This window comes from Urocitellus parryii, chromosome 2 (assembly GCF_045843805.1).
Source record: "Urocitellus parryii isolate mUroPar1 chromosome 2, mUroPar1.hap1, whole genome shotgun sequence".
Classification (NCBI taxonomy): Eukaryota; Metazoa; Chordata; class Mammalia; order Rodentia; family Sciuridae; genus Urocitellus; species Urocitellus parryii.
In genome coordinates, this window is record NC_135532.1 from 171,684,614 (window position 1) to 171,700,982 (window position 16,369).

General features: G+C 39.9%; 1 protein-coding gene across 1 annotated transcript in view; it reads left to right on the forward strand.

Moving 5' to 3' along the window:
• Positions 1–16,369, forward strand: part of Kalrn (kalirin RhoGEF kinase) — a 440,727-nt gene that overhangs the window by 145,017 nt on the left and 279,341 nt on the right. Inside the window, exons 10-11 of the mRNA XM_077795355.1 lie at positions 6,381–6,589; positions 9,939–10,113. Coding sequence (XP_077651481.1) covers positions 6,381–6,589; positions 9,939–10,113 — 384 coding nt within the window. The remainder of the gene's footprint in view (positions 1–6,380; positions 6,590–9,938; positions 10,114–16,369) is intronic.

Here is a 16,369-nt window from a genome sequence, read left to right on the forward strand (position 1 = left end):
GTATTAAAGTTGATGCTTACTTTGCTTGGATATGGAGTGATAGGCAATGAAGGAAGGGTGGCTGAGGGGTCCTCCATGTAGGCGGAGGCAAACAGGGCTTAAATCCCAGGCAGAATCATTCACCAAGTGGAAAAAGGAGAGGGAAGGGTGTATTACATGAAGGGGCCGGAGGGCAGAAGAGCACCCTCTATAGAGGAGGAGGGTGGCAACCATGTGATTGCTTTTCATTTCTAATAGGGGACATTCTGAAATTGAGTAAGCATCCAGGAAGGAGGTCCATTTAGGCTCCTGCAATAACAACCTTGGCAGAGGAATTCATTTGGTGTATGCATGCTTGTGTTCCCTCAGGAATTCATTTTAATGGAGTATTAATTAAAGTTTGATTGCTGCTCAGGAAAAAAAAGTTAACCCTACTTAATTAAGTTGATTTTTGATATTGGGAATGCATTAAGAAGCCTGGTTGTTACTACTTCACAGGCTTTTCTGACACTTTGCGGGAACAAATGCGAATCATTGTGGTGACTATCAGAGAAAAACATGAAAGGATAATGTTTTCTAAACTGAGATTCCCCAGGCAGATGAAGGGCTGGCGAGCTCCCCGAAGCTGGCTCAGCTTCCTCTCCAGTGGAACCTACAGCCCCTCTATGATGAGTGCCTGTAAAGCAAGGAGATTAGCTTTAATCCAGAGCTTCCTGCCTGGTTGTCTGCTTGCTTGTGGTTCACTTGAGTCTTAATGATGGTCTCAGAAACCAAAGGCATGTGGGTCCTCTTTTAATTACAAGCCGTGGATGAGCAAATGCAGCATGAATGAACAGGAGTCATGCTCCTCATGGGGGTGTGGGGTGCAGCTCCATGAAGAAGTGGTAGACAAGATCCATGTTTGTGGAAATACCACTCCCAAATGGTGACCCTAGCTTTCAGGATACCCATCTAGGTACATTCACCTTCTGTACACGGAACCTGAAAGTTGAGTTCTAGTCCATATAATACTGCCAAAAAACATATAAGCTTGTACAGTCACTTTGACTCTGGCCCTGGGTTTCATTTATAAAATGATGCAGTCAGACTTGGTACCCTAAGGCCCTTTACAGTTCTAATATACCCAAGACTCCTTTCTTTTTCATTTCTTCTTCTTTATTTGATGTCGATAATTAATAATAATTATAATAAAGCATGAAGTAGTAGAGATGATTCACATAGCCTAAGATTTGACTAAGAACTCTACATGTATTAGATGGCATTTCTTTTGAGGGGGATGGGGGTTGAACTCAGGGTACTCGATCACTGAGCCACATCCCCAGCCCTATTTCGTATTTTGTTTAGAGACAGAGTTTCATTGAGTTGCTTAGTGCCACACTTTTGTGGAGGCTAGCTTTGAACTCACAATCTTCCTGTCTGTCTCCTGAGCCACTGGGATTACAGGCATGCACCACCACACCAGATGGCATTTCCTTTTAATTGAGTACCTACTAATTGTCATACACACATGTCATCTCAGGTGATCTTTATGATAATTTTATGGTATAGATTTTATTAAACACACTTTCAAATGAGGAATTTTCAGAAAATAACTTGTCTAAGGTTACAGAGTTTCTCAGTAGTGGGACTGAGAATTTTATCTGTTTTCTTAAATACAAGGTTTGGATTTGGGGAGCATTTTGGATTTCAGGATTTTGGATTAGGGGTGCTCAGCTTGCACACACTTGCACTCCTAACTGCTGGCTGTGCCCTTGTCCTTGTTTGTACTGTGTCTCCCCTCCTTTGCTCTTGCTTCTCCTTGCTCTTCTTTTCAATTTTTAGAGGAACTTAATAGGGAGGTAGATCTTGGCTAAGAAACATAAAATGTTGACAGGGCCCCTGGACAATGGGAAGCTAGTAGTCTCTCCTAAGAAAAAGAAAAGGAGCTGGGAGAAGAAACGAGAGGAAGCCCCCATTCTACAACATCTTTCATCTATCCCAGTGCTTTGTCCTCAACTCTGAGGAGGATGAAAACAAATGAGATGGGGTCAGGAGTCTGAATCACCAAAAGAAGCCTTCCCTGGGCTCTGCACAGCCGGCAGAAGTGGATTATTAGTGGGCAGAAGTGGCCTCCTTCAGTGCTCTGATGAAAGAACTCCTGTGGTTTGATTTTCCATATTCTGTTTAATACCATTCAAGACTCACCACCTCTCAAACCTTGCTAAGCATGGGTCCTCTTTGATGCTGGGACCTTTAACTATGGACTCCTTCCTCTTGGCTCTAGGCAAACCTCTGGCTTTTCATTTAAGGCAGAATTAACAGACACGGGTACTGTTCTATAAATCTGTCAGGGAATTCTGAGTTGCTGCAGTTGTTTTCTCCTTCTCCAGTAAATAGAGCGAATGGAAGAAAAATCTGCTCAGCTTTGATAAAGTGGCATTGAATATTGCTGATAAACATTGTTATAGATCCTACCTGCCTAATTATGAATGGCTCTTTCCTTCTTTACTTCCTTCCCTCTTTTCTTTCTTCCTACAATAATTTGCTGGGTTCCTACAATAATTGCCTTAATTCCAATTTGTAATAGAATGTCATCATAGGATATGATTTTCTTGGAATGAAGGCCTCCTTTATAGTACATTTCTGTGTGGGACCCAAACATTCATCTTCATAGTGGCTTAACCTAGACTTCCTATGATTCCCCTGGCTGAAGTTCAAAATTTTACTTTTTCCCACTTTCCACATCAAAAGGTTGACTCTAATTAGGATCAGAGAGGAAACAGAAGGAAAATACGAAAATCATTTCATCTGCAAATTAAAGACTCTGCTTTATCCTGTTGACTTTACTTTGTGAATTCTTTGTGACCTCAGGAGTATGAAAGGTTAAATCCATTGAGTCATTTTATTACAGTGCTATTAATAATCTTGAATGATTAGAGACCATCTAACTGTTCCTCATTGGATAGAACATATAGATGCAAATCCTAGTGTGTATGTGTAGTGAAATATTACACAGTCATTATAAACCATATGGCCAGAGTCATTAATGACACAAGGAAGGGTTATAGCATACAGTACTTAAACCATATATCTAGCATGGTGGCAATTTTGATCACACACATAGAATAAAGATTTGAAGTAATAAACAAGAAGAATGAATTTTTAAGAATAACAAGTTTTTTCAATGTTATTTTCAAGATAATCAGGAAAAACCTAATAAATGATATTTTCCAAAATCATTTTTTTTTCTTTGCAGTGCTGGGGATCCAACCCAAGGCCTTATACATGCTAAGTGAGTGCTCTGCTATTGAGCTATACCCTCTAGCCCTTCTAAAACAAACTTTATATTCCTTATTAGAGAGAAGAACTACCTGATGCAGAGGGGAAACAAACAAGTGCTTGGGATCTTATGCAGCCAGAGCCTCAGTTATTAGCACAAATTGTGCTAAACTTTTTTTTTTTTGTGTGTGTGTGTGTGTGTGTGTACTTTTAAACCTGGGGCCAAGAGGGCAGCTGGCTTTTGCTGGTCTGGAGAGCTAGGAAAGGTGTAGGGAAAAGCAATGACCTCAGTTCTCATTCTCTTTGTCCAGGGACAAGGAATTTGTAGCATGTGTCATCTGTTCTGCAGAGATTGCCCAAACAGAATTCTCTTTCTTGGCTGTGTTTCCATGGAAATGCTGCAGTCCCTGGGATTTCGAAATATCAGTTTTTAGATATTTCTGTAGTAAAAAGGTGAGAGTCAAAGGAAGGAATGTAGCCAAAGTAACCAACGTCAGCTCTTAATTAGTTTTATTAAATGCCCACTTCCATTTGTTTCTCACCCTGTGTCATTCTGCCACACCATCAACTATTCATAAGCACATGCATATACACATACACACACAGGACCATGCACACACTCATAAACACCAGAAGCACTCCCATATACATATGTTCCTCCACCCACCCCAGAATCAGAACTAAATCAGTCTTCAAAAATGATGATGCCCTCAAGAACAAAATAACTTTATTCTCTATTTTAATTGCCAAACTGTTGTGATATTTATTTAAAAAATAAAAGCTGGTGGTGAATGCCAAAGTAAAATGCTCTCTTCAAAATGAGAGTGGAAGTTTACCCTATGGGAATGACACTCCTTCCTGTACCCTTAAAGGCCAGTCAACTGTACCAGCTCATTGACTGCCAGAGTGTGAAAATGCCAATCAGCAGGAGAAGTGAAGAAGTAAATAACTTCTTCCCTCAACCATTCATCCATAAAACACACTATTTCTACAGAACTTCTAGTGTCTCCCTTGCTTATCTATTTCCTTCCTCCTGCTTTTTTAGGTCTCCCTTTTCTTTGGCTGCCCAGCTATGCAGGACAGCATGGGGGGTGTGGACTGGCCCTTCAGGACCTCACTGGTTTCACCATTGGGCCTAACCTGAAGACATGAATTGGTATCAACATATTTTATATACAACCAGAGATATGAAAAATTGTACTGTATATGTGTAACATGAATTGTAATGCTTTTTGCTGTCTTTTATTTTTAAAAATTTATTTAAAAAAAAGAGATCACTAAAGGCTCTCTTAACCCCAAATTAGACTCGTTCTTTTGCATGTAGTTCTTTGGGCCACAACTACATGTGTTCTGAGAGAAATAATACACAAAGCATGAACCACATCTACTTGCCAAGTAGGGAGAAGGACCCTGAAAAAATGGGTCACAGTACAGATCCATTTTGATCAAGAAATAGGGTCTGGAAATGACTGGACTAAGGGATTCTTTCTGGGGAGAGGCAGATGGATGGAGGAGGTACAGTGCTAACACGTTATACCCTAGATAAATGGAGGGTAAAGAGGGTTCCTCAAGGAGAGAAAAATAAAATAGATGACAGAAAGGAAAAAACACATAAAGGTCACTACTGCCCTGATTTTACCTAATATGTTCTGGCAGTCACTGGCTTATAGAAGCTTGATGTAAAAACTTTTTTGCTAGATCTCATCATTGGTTATCTGATAATAAGCAAATGATATTTTCTCTGTTATCTGTACTTTTTTACAAAGCAATCTAGGTATGCTTATCAGGGCCCATGTAGAGGAGACCTGTAGACATTCAGATAGTAGGAAAATTACAGTTTAAGGAATGAAATATCATCCCTTACCCATGGTTTAGCAATACGAGTGTTTATTTCTGACTACATTATGGTGTTGTACTAAGTCTAAGAGGTGCTTATTCAAAATTATGAGCTTGTAATTTAAGTTTGCTCCTATTTGCCAGTGACTGTGTGCACATGATCTCATGGGATTTCTAGTCTGTCTGTCTGTCTCTCTCTCTCTCTCTCTCTCTCTCTCTCTCTCTCTCTCTCTCTCTCTCTCTCTCTCAGCTTTCCAGGTTTTAAGTAGTACCTTAACTTGGTATCACAATTGTCTACAAACTGCTGCTAAACTCTCTGAACGTTGGATGTCTTGGTGTCAAAGCCATGTCTGCCATTTTTCACACCTTCTGACTTTCTACCAATTTTTTATCCACTGGCTTTTATGCTGGAAGGGCCCTGAGTTTATCTTTCTTGCAAGCCAGGTAAAAACTCTTGGTTTCAAAGTAGATGCTATGCTCATCTTCCACTCCCTTGTATATGGAAATAGTCAACATAATAGTCAAAATGGATCCCTGTTAAAAGCCACTGGAGACCTATTTTCAGTATGTGGAAAAGATATCAATAAATGAGTTTTCAGTAATTCAGCTCAACCCCTCATCACATCCAGTGCTCATTCTGTTCAAAACACTAAGACTTTAGCTCTTTTAAACTCTTCTGATCAGTAATATCCTGGTTGCATTTCATCTTCTTGAATATCGTGTGGAAGTATCTTATACTTTTATTAAAATTAAGATAAACTGTATGGCATTCAGCTTTCTAAGCAACCATAGAAATCTTGAAAAGAACACAGTAGTTTAGCACAGATGATGCTACATTAATCTTGTTTTGATTCTTATTGAGCACCACCTTCTTTTTTGCATGGTTTCTATGGATTAATGTCTAGTTGCATGGAAGAAGTATTCAGAACCCTTGCTTTTCTCCTTTCTGAAAGATAAAATAATATTTGTCCATTTGAGTCATCTGTTTTTCTGAATCTCTAAAAGGTAAGGGATCTCGTTGCTTTGAGAGATCTGCAGGTTTCCATGAACCTCAGGGTGGTTCCTTTCCTTAAGGAGTGCCAACACCAGTGGAGTAAACTTGGCAAAGATGGGTAATGAACATAAGTAAGGAATCATAAACCAACCCATAACATGCACAAGCACCCATAGGTGTGCTGATGAGGGCAGTCAGACTTTGCACACACTGGCTGAGGGTAGGTGGGGTGATTCCAGTCCTGATTACTTGTCCTCGGGTGGGCCTGACCTCTCCCATCTGTCCTGAGTGGAGTCTGCTATCTCTCCCACAGTTGTGGACATGGATGGAAGACCTGCAAAAGGAGATGCTGGAAGATGTCTGTGCAGACTCTGTAGATGCGGTCCAGGAACTGATCAAGCAGTTCCAGCAGCAGCAGACCGCCACCCTGGATGCCACTCTAAATGTCATCAAGGAAGGCGAAGACCTTATCCAGCAGCTCAGGTCAGCGCCTCCCTCCCTGGGGGAGCCCACCGAGGCCAGGTCAGCATGGGCAATGCTTTCCAGTGGGAAATGCCTCGGGCTAGACGCAAGATAAGTCATGTCCCAGTCTTGACTCAACCGCAGTCCACTTTGTGGTCTTGTGTGAGTTTCAGTTTCTTCATGTGTAAGTTATAAAAATGCCTGCACCACACCCAACTCGAGTTCTTACTGAAACAGTAAATGGAAAAGCTCTAATGTTTTAAAGTATTATTGATCCCTCAAGATGGTATTTGACAATTGATAAGGAACATAAATACAACAAAAATTCAACATAAATGAATATCTTCATTAAGAATTCTGATGTATTTGACCATGTGGAGAAATGGACATGTGGAATACAATGTTATTTGGCATCTGATCTTGGTCTGAATTCTGAACTCCTGGACCTTCTGGTCACATTTGCTGTCATTTGGCTTTGGCTCCCTGAGGATGTAGAGAATGTGTGGTGATGGCCTACTTAGCTTGTTGTTACCACTTGTGACCCTTCCACTATCCCCTGTTACCTAGGAAATAAAACTCCTTTGTCAACTTAAACAAACACAATCAAGAGGGGAAATCCTATCAAAAGTCATACGTTCATTTAGAATTGCCCACACTGTTGCCTCTTTTAAAAAATACTTTTTTAGTTGTAGATGGACACAATAACTTTATTTTATTCATTTATTTTTATATGGTGCTGAGGATCAAACCTAGCACCTCACACATGCCAGATGAGTGCGCTACCACTGAGCTGCAACCCCAACCCTGTTGCCTCTTTTTTATTGGCATCATTATCTAGTTCCTGCTCCTGTCAAGGGCATTGACTCCTCAGATAATGTGTCTCAAGGCCTTGGGCAAGCCCTTAGCTAACAGCCCCTTGCCCAGGTGCTGTGTAAATAGGATTTGATGGTGCTAATGATGCCTGCCCTTGGGGACTTGTTCCTATCCCAAAATCACTGAGTTCTGGGACCTCTGCCAGCTATAGACAGAAATAATCTCATCAACAAGTCCCAGACCAGCCTCGGTGCCTGAGGGAATTACTTCAGTTGGAGAGGGCTTTTCCCCCCATACTAGTTGTCCAATTAAATAAACAATGAGCAATTACCTTTAGAAGGCCCTGGCATGTTTTTCTGTTGAAAATTAATAATTTCTATTCTAAACATGCACATGAGATGTTCTGAATCCTTCTATTGCATACTAACAAGACAGCCTCTTCCCCTTCTTACCCCAATTCATCTTCATGAATATATAATGCATGACAGTTTTGTCTGCCTACCCAGGAAACTCCACTGTCATTTGCTTTTAATGAAAATTCCAAATAGTAGGCAGTCACTTAACCTCTCAGGGCCTCAGCTGCTTTGTCTGTGTAATTAAGGGGTTCACTCTAGGAGCTCTGTCAGCTCTAAAATTTTGTGATGGCTTTGTGTTATTTCTTCACATACATCCCACTCTCTGTGGGCATGTGCTTGTGGAGACACCACATGCTCTTCACAACTGCCAACCTTGCACAGTGCCTAAGGGCCAAGGTGGTTGATGATGGTGAAAGCAGCAATGTGAGTGATGCCTATTCTGTAAGTTTTAAGTTCCATTGAGTTAGAACACCATAGGTGTGTGGCCAAAGGCACCAGTGACATTCACTCCTCCACTGGCCTAACTCTAGCCTGGGCTCCACTCCTAACCTCAAAACCAGTCAAAGAAGAAGAAGTAAATGGGGCTTGGTGGACATTGGCAAAATGCCTCACACACACCCGAGACAGGTCTTTTCTGGGTCTCCACTGTCCTTCTGATGACCTTCACTGAGTGCCTAAGGTGGTTTCACATCATAACCAAGATTCCTAGTGAGTATGACACTGACATAGGTGCAGTATAACATTGTAGACATCGTTCTCTTCTTCTGGAAGCTGAGTGATGGAGAAAGGCTGAGAGGATCCCAGCAGCCAAGCCCTCAACAAGTATATGATGAACAGTATCGCTACTTCTCTTGTGTTCTTCTTATGGTTGAGGGTATCTGTATAATAGTGGGGTAGGAACTGTGCTATTTCATGCACAAATAGGCCAAGGCAAGGAGGTAGGAATTGGAAGGTCTCTAAATGATAGAAGGAAAGGTGCTTTACAAAATCTGTCTTCAGGAACAGATAGATGCCATTTCTTCTCAGATGAGTGTAGACTAAAAGGACCTAGCTTCCAGAATACCTGCTAATGACAGGAGTCAAAGCTAATGAATTACACTTGCCCTCTGACTTCTTCAGCTGTTTAAGAAACCAATGTGTCACAAGATAGTGAATGTAGCACTCTACTTCAAGTTTTAGGACCCTAGCTAACTCAGGACCCTATAGGATCTAAGCTTCTTAAACTCCATAGTTGTTCACTGATGATTACCTGTTTGGAGGGCTCACTACCACCTCATTCCTAAGAGCAAGTTGGTCTCTCTATCTTTTGGCTCCTTTCTCCCTACCTCTTCTGTACAGACTGCTAAGAGTGCATACCCCTCTCACACACCTGTGGGCATCTGCTCCTTTACACCCCAAATCAAAACTTATCCTCCCCGAGACCTTTGTTGGTTATCCCAGCCCCTGTAACCTAGCCTTGACACTTCACTGGGTCCTTTCAGGATTAATACATACATCATGTTCCTGGTCACAGTCTCATGCAATGTCTTGTTTAGCAGCAAACTATGAAGTGAGTAGGGCAATGGTTATTAAGTCTGCTTTATAAGTAAGGCAGCTGCAGTTCAAGGAGGTGATTTCAGAGGGCCACAAGCCCATATATGTCAGAGTGGGAGCCTAATCCAGGTTTGCAGATGCCAGATCCCATGTTTTCTTAACTATAGCTTGAAGCCTGTTTAAGAATACCAGCCCACAACTTCAGCATAGCATTGTAAAGTGGGTGAATAATTTTGGCAGCCATGATGTCATCTTATTTTAACAATCCTGTGAGGTAAAGATAGGAAGGTTTTTGTTTTTGTTTTTCATATGTCTTTGTCTGTTCTTATGTAATATATATATATATATATGCATGTGCATGTGTGTATTAAAGCTATATATTGTAGACTACACATATGTATGGAACCATTCCATTTCTCTAACATTTTATGCTCTGCAGCGCCCTTTCCCATACTTTATTTCATTTGCTCCCTTTCACAATTCCAAGAGCTAGTCTTTGAAATAGAGTTGTGAACCCAAATGATGATGATGTATCTCCCCTCCTAAGCAGATAGTGTCAGGCTCACGGTAGGAATTTGATAAATATCTGTTGTTTGAATGACTCACCAGATTCATATCTACCTTGCTCAGAGGAATCCTCCTCCTCCTCCTCTGTCTCTTTTAACATGCAAAATCTCTCTCTCCATTTTTCCCCTACTCTGCCACAGGGACTCGGCTGTATCCAACAATAAGACGCCCCACAGTAGCTCCATCAGCCACATTGAGTCTGTCCTGCAGCAGCTGGATGATGCCCAGGTGCAGATGGAGGAGCTATTCCATGAGCGGAAAATCAAACTGGACATCTTCCTGCAGCTGCGCATCTTTGAGCAATATACCATTGAGGTAGGTGGAAGAGGGAGTATAAAGAGGCCGGCCAAGGACAGTGCTTCCTGGCCAAGGTCACTGCCATCCACAGGGTAGTAGCCTAGGGAATTTGAGGGAATTATGTATCAAGATGCCTTTTTGGAAGTGAAGAAATTCATGTTTCATGTGATATATTTCTTTCAGTCCTTCTCATCCCCTCTGCCAAGCAGAATCTTTGTTTTATTTTTGTCTGTGGATTACTTCATTAGGAAGTTTTTGCTTCTGATCATTGGACTCTTATTTTGTATTTTGCTTCCTGAAACATCATGGAGTCAGCTTTGGGTTCTTAAATTCGTCATTGAATTCCATAGCTTCACAAGTGGGTAGGTGTTAGAATTTGACAGCCTCTTCGGCTGATGAACATAGACCAGGCATTAGATGAAGTCACACTGCTGCCAAGAAGTCAGAGTGGCAGGAAGGAAGACCTCAAGCCTCAGTGTGATCTCTATGTATTAAGAAAGTAAGTCTTGGCTGGGGATATGGCTCAATCAGTAGCGCGCTCGCCTGGCATGCGAGCGGCCCAGGTTCAATCCTCAGCACCACATACCAACAAAGATGTTGTGTCCACCAAGAACTAATAAAAATATTTTAAAAAAAAGAAAGTAAATCTGGGTTAAAGCCATTTGTTAGTTCATTTCATAGATTCTCAGTTCACTTTTGGAAGGTTGTAATCATATGTTAGTATATTTATGTCACATTTTTGGTGCCAATTCATCCACTTTTTATTATTTTCTGCTTTGAAGTAGTAACTAAGATGGGCCAATAGAGTTCTGGGGTAGGAAGGGTATAAAATACACACACACACACACACACAGTATCTTCTCTTTATTCCTGACTGGTATTGTAGGAAAGAAAACCAATTCTCATATACACCAAATATGGTTTTAGTTTCAGAAAGGGTCAGTTAGCTTCACTTCAACATGGACTACACCCTTGACATAAATTAAGGACAAAATAGAATGTATTTGCCTACAGTAATTCTAGTCAAATCCAATTTCCCTCCTGAAATATAATACAAAGCATATGCAGAAAATATTTGTTAAAAATGAGTGTAAATTAAATACTTAAAGTTAGATCTTAGTTGAATGTTGCTAGCGAGGAGCTTGATATTCAAATTGTAGGATTTGCATTCTTCAACCTTTCTATGTATAAAAATTCTCCTTCTCACCCGAAGTACTGGACAGCAACTTGAACAACTTAGTATGCAGTGGAACAAATGTTGGGAAGTAGTGCAAGTGCCTGATAAAATGAGAGAAATAAAAATAGTGATTAGATTGTGCATCTTCTGATGGAGGCTGTGACATCCCAAGTTTTGAAGGGGTCTTATTCCCCATCAGGGAGGAGACCCAAAGAGACCCAAAGCTTGGGGTAAATGTTGCATCTAGAAATGGAAATCCTGCCAGACTTATGGAAAAACTGCTTCCACTCAGATTGTCAGAAGTTATTTTTGAGGGTGATGAGATTATTTCAAATACCAGCTATGCTTCACTGTGGGGATGAAGAGCAAACTCCTAGAGAAGCTTCAGAGTGTGAAACCGAGGGTGGTTTCTGCAATAAGAGCCACGTCAGTGCTAACATAAACCAGGACAGCATTCATGTTTGAAAGACCTACAGCTGTGGTTCTGTTTCTAAGGGAAGGCATTTGATGGGCATACTCCAAATTCCTTGGGATTACTGAAAAACAGAGCACTCCTCATATCCTGACATCTGGAGACTCTAAGTGGGATACTCAATCATATCACCAATGGCTGAGATGAGCCAGTTAATTTAAAAATTAAGATAGCACATGAGTTGCTGCACCAACCTCCTTTCACTCAATAATAATATATGGCTTCTGTATCATAACCTGGGGTGAGATCATAGACACGCCCACATAAAGCAAAACTTGTCCCATATTTGTTAAGCAGATGTTCAAAACCAAGAGTGTGGCTACATTCCTGACATACCTTCTTGAACTTCATGGATACCAGACAAAGTAACCTAGAGTAAAACATGATGTCCCATAAAGATTTTTTCTATAGGTTCTGCCTCCCTCAATGAAGATGTTTTATATGAACTAGTTATGATAGAAGAGACAGTATATCTAATGCTAATATTGTTTATTTTCTAGTGATTTTTTTATTTTTGATGCTTTTTTGCATTTCCAAATTTTCTACAATTAGAATGATAAGAAAGAAGTAAAAAATGTTAGAATCAAGAATAACTAGTGGTCTCCAAACTTTTTTGAGTGTGTGCCTGTCAGTAAAATATTTTTGAACTTGCAACCTCCTACCTATGCATATTTATTAGTTTATAAATTATGTAACTATTCTATCACTGGCTAATAATCTCAAAACTCAATATGCCCTTTGGGTGAAGTTTAGCTTTTTCATTAGGAGTTGTGATTGCAGATTTTCAAATAGTCTTCTGATAATTTCCAATTATGTCTTTACCTGGCTTCATGACAGATCTAATTAGATTGTCATTATTTCCTTACTCCATAATGTGACTGACAGAGAGTTCAAAGTTCTCTTTTGCTTTCTTGATTAGTAGTATCTTCAAACTGCAGTTTCTTTGCAGGAAATTTGTCAAGTCATGTGTCTTTTTGTAAAGGTTAGTTTAGTTTAAACTGGATAATAAATAAATCCATTTAATGGGAAATATGAAGAGAGCAAAAATTTGGAATATGCTGACATCAGTGAACATATGAACCACAGTCAGCCCCTCTGGATCAAGGCCTCTGCCCTCCCTAAGTCACCCTCACCTCTTATGCACAGCACAAACCATCTGCCCTGTGGTTCCAATCTACTACTGAAAGTCTAAGGAGACTTCATATATTTTTCATTGGTCTGATAAAACATGTATGTAAATAATATATATGCACAGAAATAGTTGTATGTGTATATAGAAAGAATTCTTCTCCCTGTTATCAATGGATAATCTTGTACCACTGAGAGGGACAAACCCGTGTTGGAAAGTGCTCAGAATGATACCAAGAAAGATACTCTAAATAAGGAACTTTAAGAAAATATGGGTCATGTATATGGTCTTTTAAAAAAAAATTCTCACTCTATTATTACAAAGTTTGCTCAGTGCTCCTAAAAGTTTATCTGTGTAATTAACCTGAGTAAGAATTAGAACAATCAACTGTAAATTATGAGGTTCACATTAGAATGAGTTGGGGCCAGGCAGAACCTGAGGAGAAATGGCACTCAAAGAGGAGACTTCTGCTTAAAGAAGAGAAAGCTGATTATAACTGGTGGGCTCTACTCTTTAGTTGATTGTGTGCAGGGGCCCTTAGCATTTTATATTAGAATGGGCTCATTCAGTCAGTCTTTTGTCTGTATAAAAATTCAACTCACTAAACATTTAGTGAGCACCTGCTCTGTAACAGTAACTAAGCTGCACATTAAGTATATGTTGCACTATTAGTGGACTAGTTGTTGAGAAGCATAGAAACAAAACCATCAGTCAGTGTGATGATTCTACTAGAGGAAGGCTCCCAATTTGATAGGAACACTGAACAGGAGATGCTTGGCCTGGTAAGGTTGCCCATGAAGGTTTCTCAATCACACCTGGAGAACAGGCAGAAGTTGTCGCCTTTCTCTACCAGAATATCTCCAGAGCTCAGAAGCAGGGACTGGGAAGAGGAGGGAAGAAACAGAATTTCATTATGTGCTGAGCTAAATCTTCACCATTTTTACGCTTTGAACCTTGCTCTTTCTCTGGGGAAAAACAAACAACAAAAAACAGAATAAATCTGTTCTCTATTTTATTAGGAAGTCTCAGAAATATTTTTAAATGTTTATCATAGGTCTCTTTACCTTTATCTGAAAAATCATAAGATGTATGAGTTACTTCTGTAGTTGGCTCCAGCTCTTAGAGTTCAGTGACTATCGGCCCTCTCTGTGGTACATGTCGCCAGTTCATTCACCAGTTTCTGCATAGTGGCCAGTCTCTAGATTCTCTCATTGCCCCCTGCCGAGGGAATTCTCATTAGCCATGTGCATCTGTGTACCCTTGTATGTGCCACTCAGGAATGTTCCTCTCCCGATGCACCCAGGTGAGAGGTGCCTTTTTAGTGCCTTCATGTCCTATCTTGTGTGACCTTATGCCGGTTGTTTTGTCAAGGTAAGTGCTTCCCATACACTGGCTGCTTTTTTTTTTTTATTTTAATAATAGTTTTTTTATTTCCCCCCCTCAAATTTTACCTTTTTTCCTCTCTACAGTTCTTTAGCCTATGAAGATAGATTAAAATTTAGTTTATTTTCAATAAATAATAATCAATCAAGGCTCAGGCTGTTTGAAATGTTGGCTAAGTCAGCAGGACCCTGTGATGCTTCACTAGAGATTCTCTCCCAGTGACATAACCATTATCCTGCACAGCCACTGTCAGCTGTGGGTCCCATCAGCTCATCCAGTGTCCTCACCTTTTCTTCCATAGACACAATATGAGACTCTACAGAGCCTTTCCCAAGCCCACCAACATAATAACATATCAAGAAAGAAACATCTTTTTGAGATCTTTACCAGTTCTTTTTAGTGATCACTGTAGCATTTTCTAAACGTACCTCAGATCCTTTGGGAAGGAGATGCAGCCTAAATACAATGAGGTAAACCACATCCCTCACAAAGTATTTATTTAATAGTTTCTTCTAAATATTTTGTGAAACTGATTTCAGAATTTTGGGGAGGTTTCCTTCACTCTGCTTTTTTTTTTTTTAAAACTCAAGGTTGTTCATACAACCTGAGTATTCTGACATCATCAATTTTCAGTAAATTATCAGAGATCCCTGATGGTGACTTTGGGCAGGGTCTGGAACAGTGGACCTGAAGTATTATTGAGGTCTGTTAAGGTATGCTTTTCCTTCCTGGGAAGGATGCAATGGACGGGAGCGGGTGTAAGCTACAGCTTAGGGGAGAAAAGAACGTTCTGACACTCAAGTAAGTTGAGGTACTAGAATGAGTGATCACTCTGTGATGGAGGAACTCTTCAACAGATTGGAGATCTTTTGAAAGCCAAATAGAGTTCCACAAGTCTCAAATTGATAAAAGGCAAAGAGATAAATAAAATCTTTCTCAAGATCACCTTCAATTCATATATATATGTACATATATAAACATAAATTACATATATATATATAACTATACACACACACACATACATATATAACTTTATTTTATTTATTTTATGTGGTGCTGAGGATTGAACCCAGTGCCTCACATGTGATAGGCAAGCGCTCTACCACTGAGCCCCAACTCCAGCACCCCCTTCAACCCTTGTAGTTATAGGTAGACACATTGTCTTTATTTTATTTTTATGCAGTGCTGAGGATTGAACCCAGTGCCTCACACATGCTGGCGAGTGTTCTACCTCTGAGCCACAATCCCGGCCCTGTCCCTTCAACCCTTTTAATCAACAAATTATGACTCTGTCAAAGGCCTCAGTTTCAATATAATGATGAGGAAGAAAAGAACATGCACGTGGCCATTAAAATTGTCCAGTTGTCCAAGTGATCCAACTGGTACAGGAACATTGGAACCCATCAATTACAACATTTTATAATGTATTCTTATATTATTTTGCCAAGATGGAAAGGATTTCTTTTCTGCTAAGTCCCTTTTCTTTTCCAGAAAATTATTGCAATATCTCCAAAGGTGTTAAGCTATTTCGATTAAACTTTTAATTCTTCAGACAGATTAGATATGTTTCTGGAACAGAGAGAAATGCTATGATACCTTTAAAATAATCTGTTTTTAAAACTCTAGTACCTCATAATTTGATAAATGGCTTAACACAAAAGAATCTAACATTACACTGGTCATGTAGAGTAAACGACTATGGCGGTTTAGTTAATTTCAGTTTCACACTGGTGATTTGTATCAACACACAGACCCATTATGGGTAAAGAAGCTCTTTCCAATCAGTGAGACAGCCTCTTCAGCTACAATATGTCTTGCCCTATCAGCCAGAACTTATAAGCCAGTAGAGAATATTTAGCTTACATTTTCCTTATCTTAATGAAAATAATGGCATAAAACAGAAAAATACTCATTTTGTAATCAGCAACCCAGGCATTTCAGTAGAATCCCCTCACTATGAAATGCCACAGATCTTTCCTCTTCAATGTTATTGGAAAGGGAATTGGACCTTAATAAGTGCAAAACATGTAGTGTTGCTCTTAAAACTGATTCACTAACATTACTCATTTTATAACTACAGGCAAGCTACTTAAACTCTTTGTTTCCTTGTCTG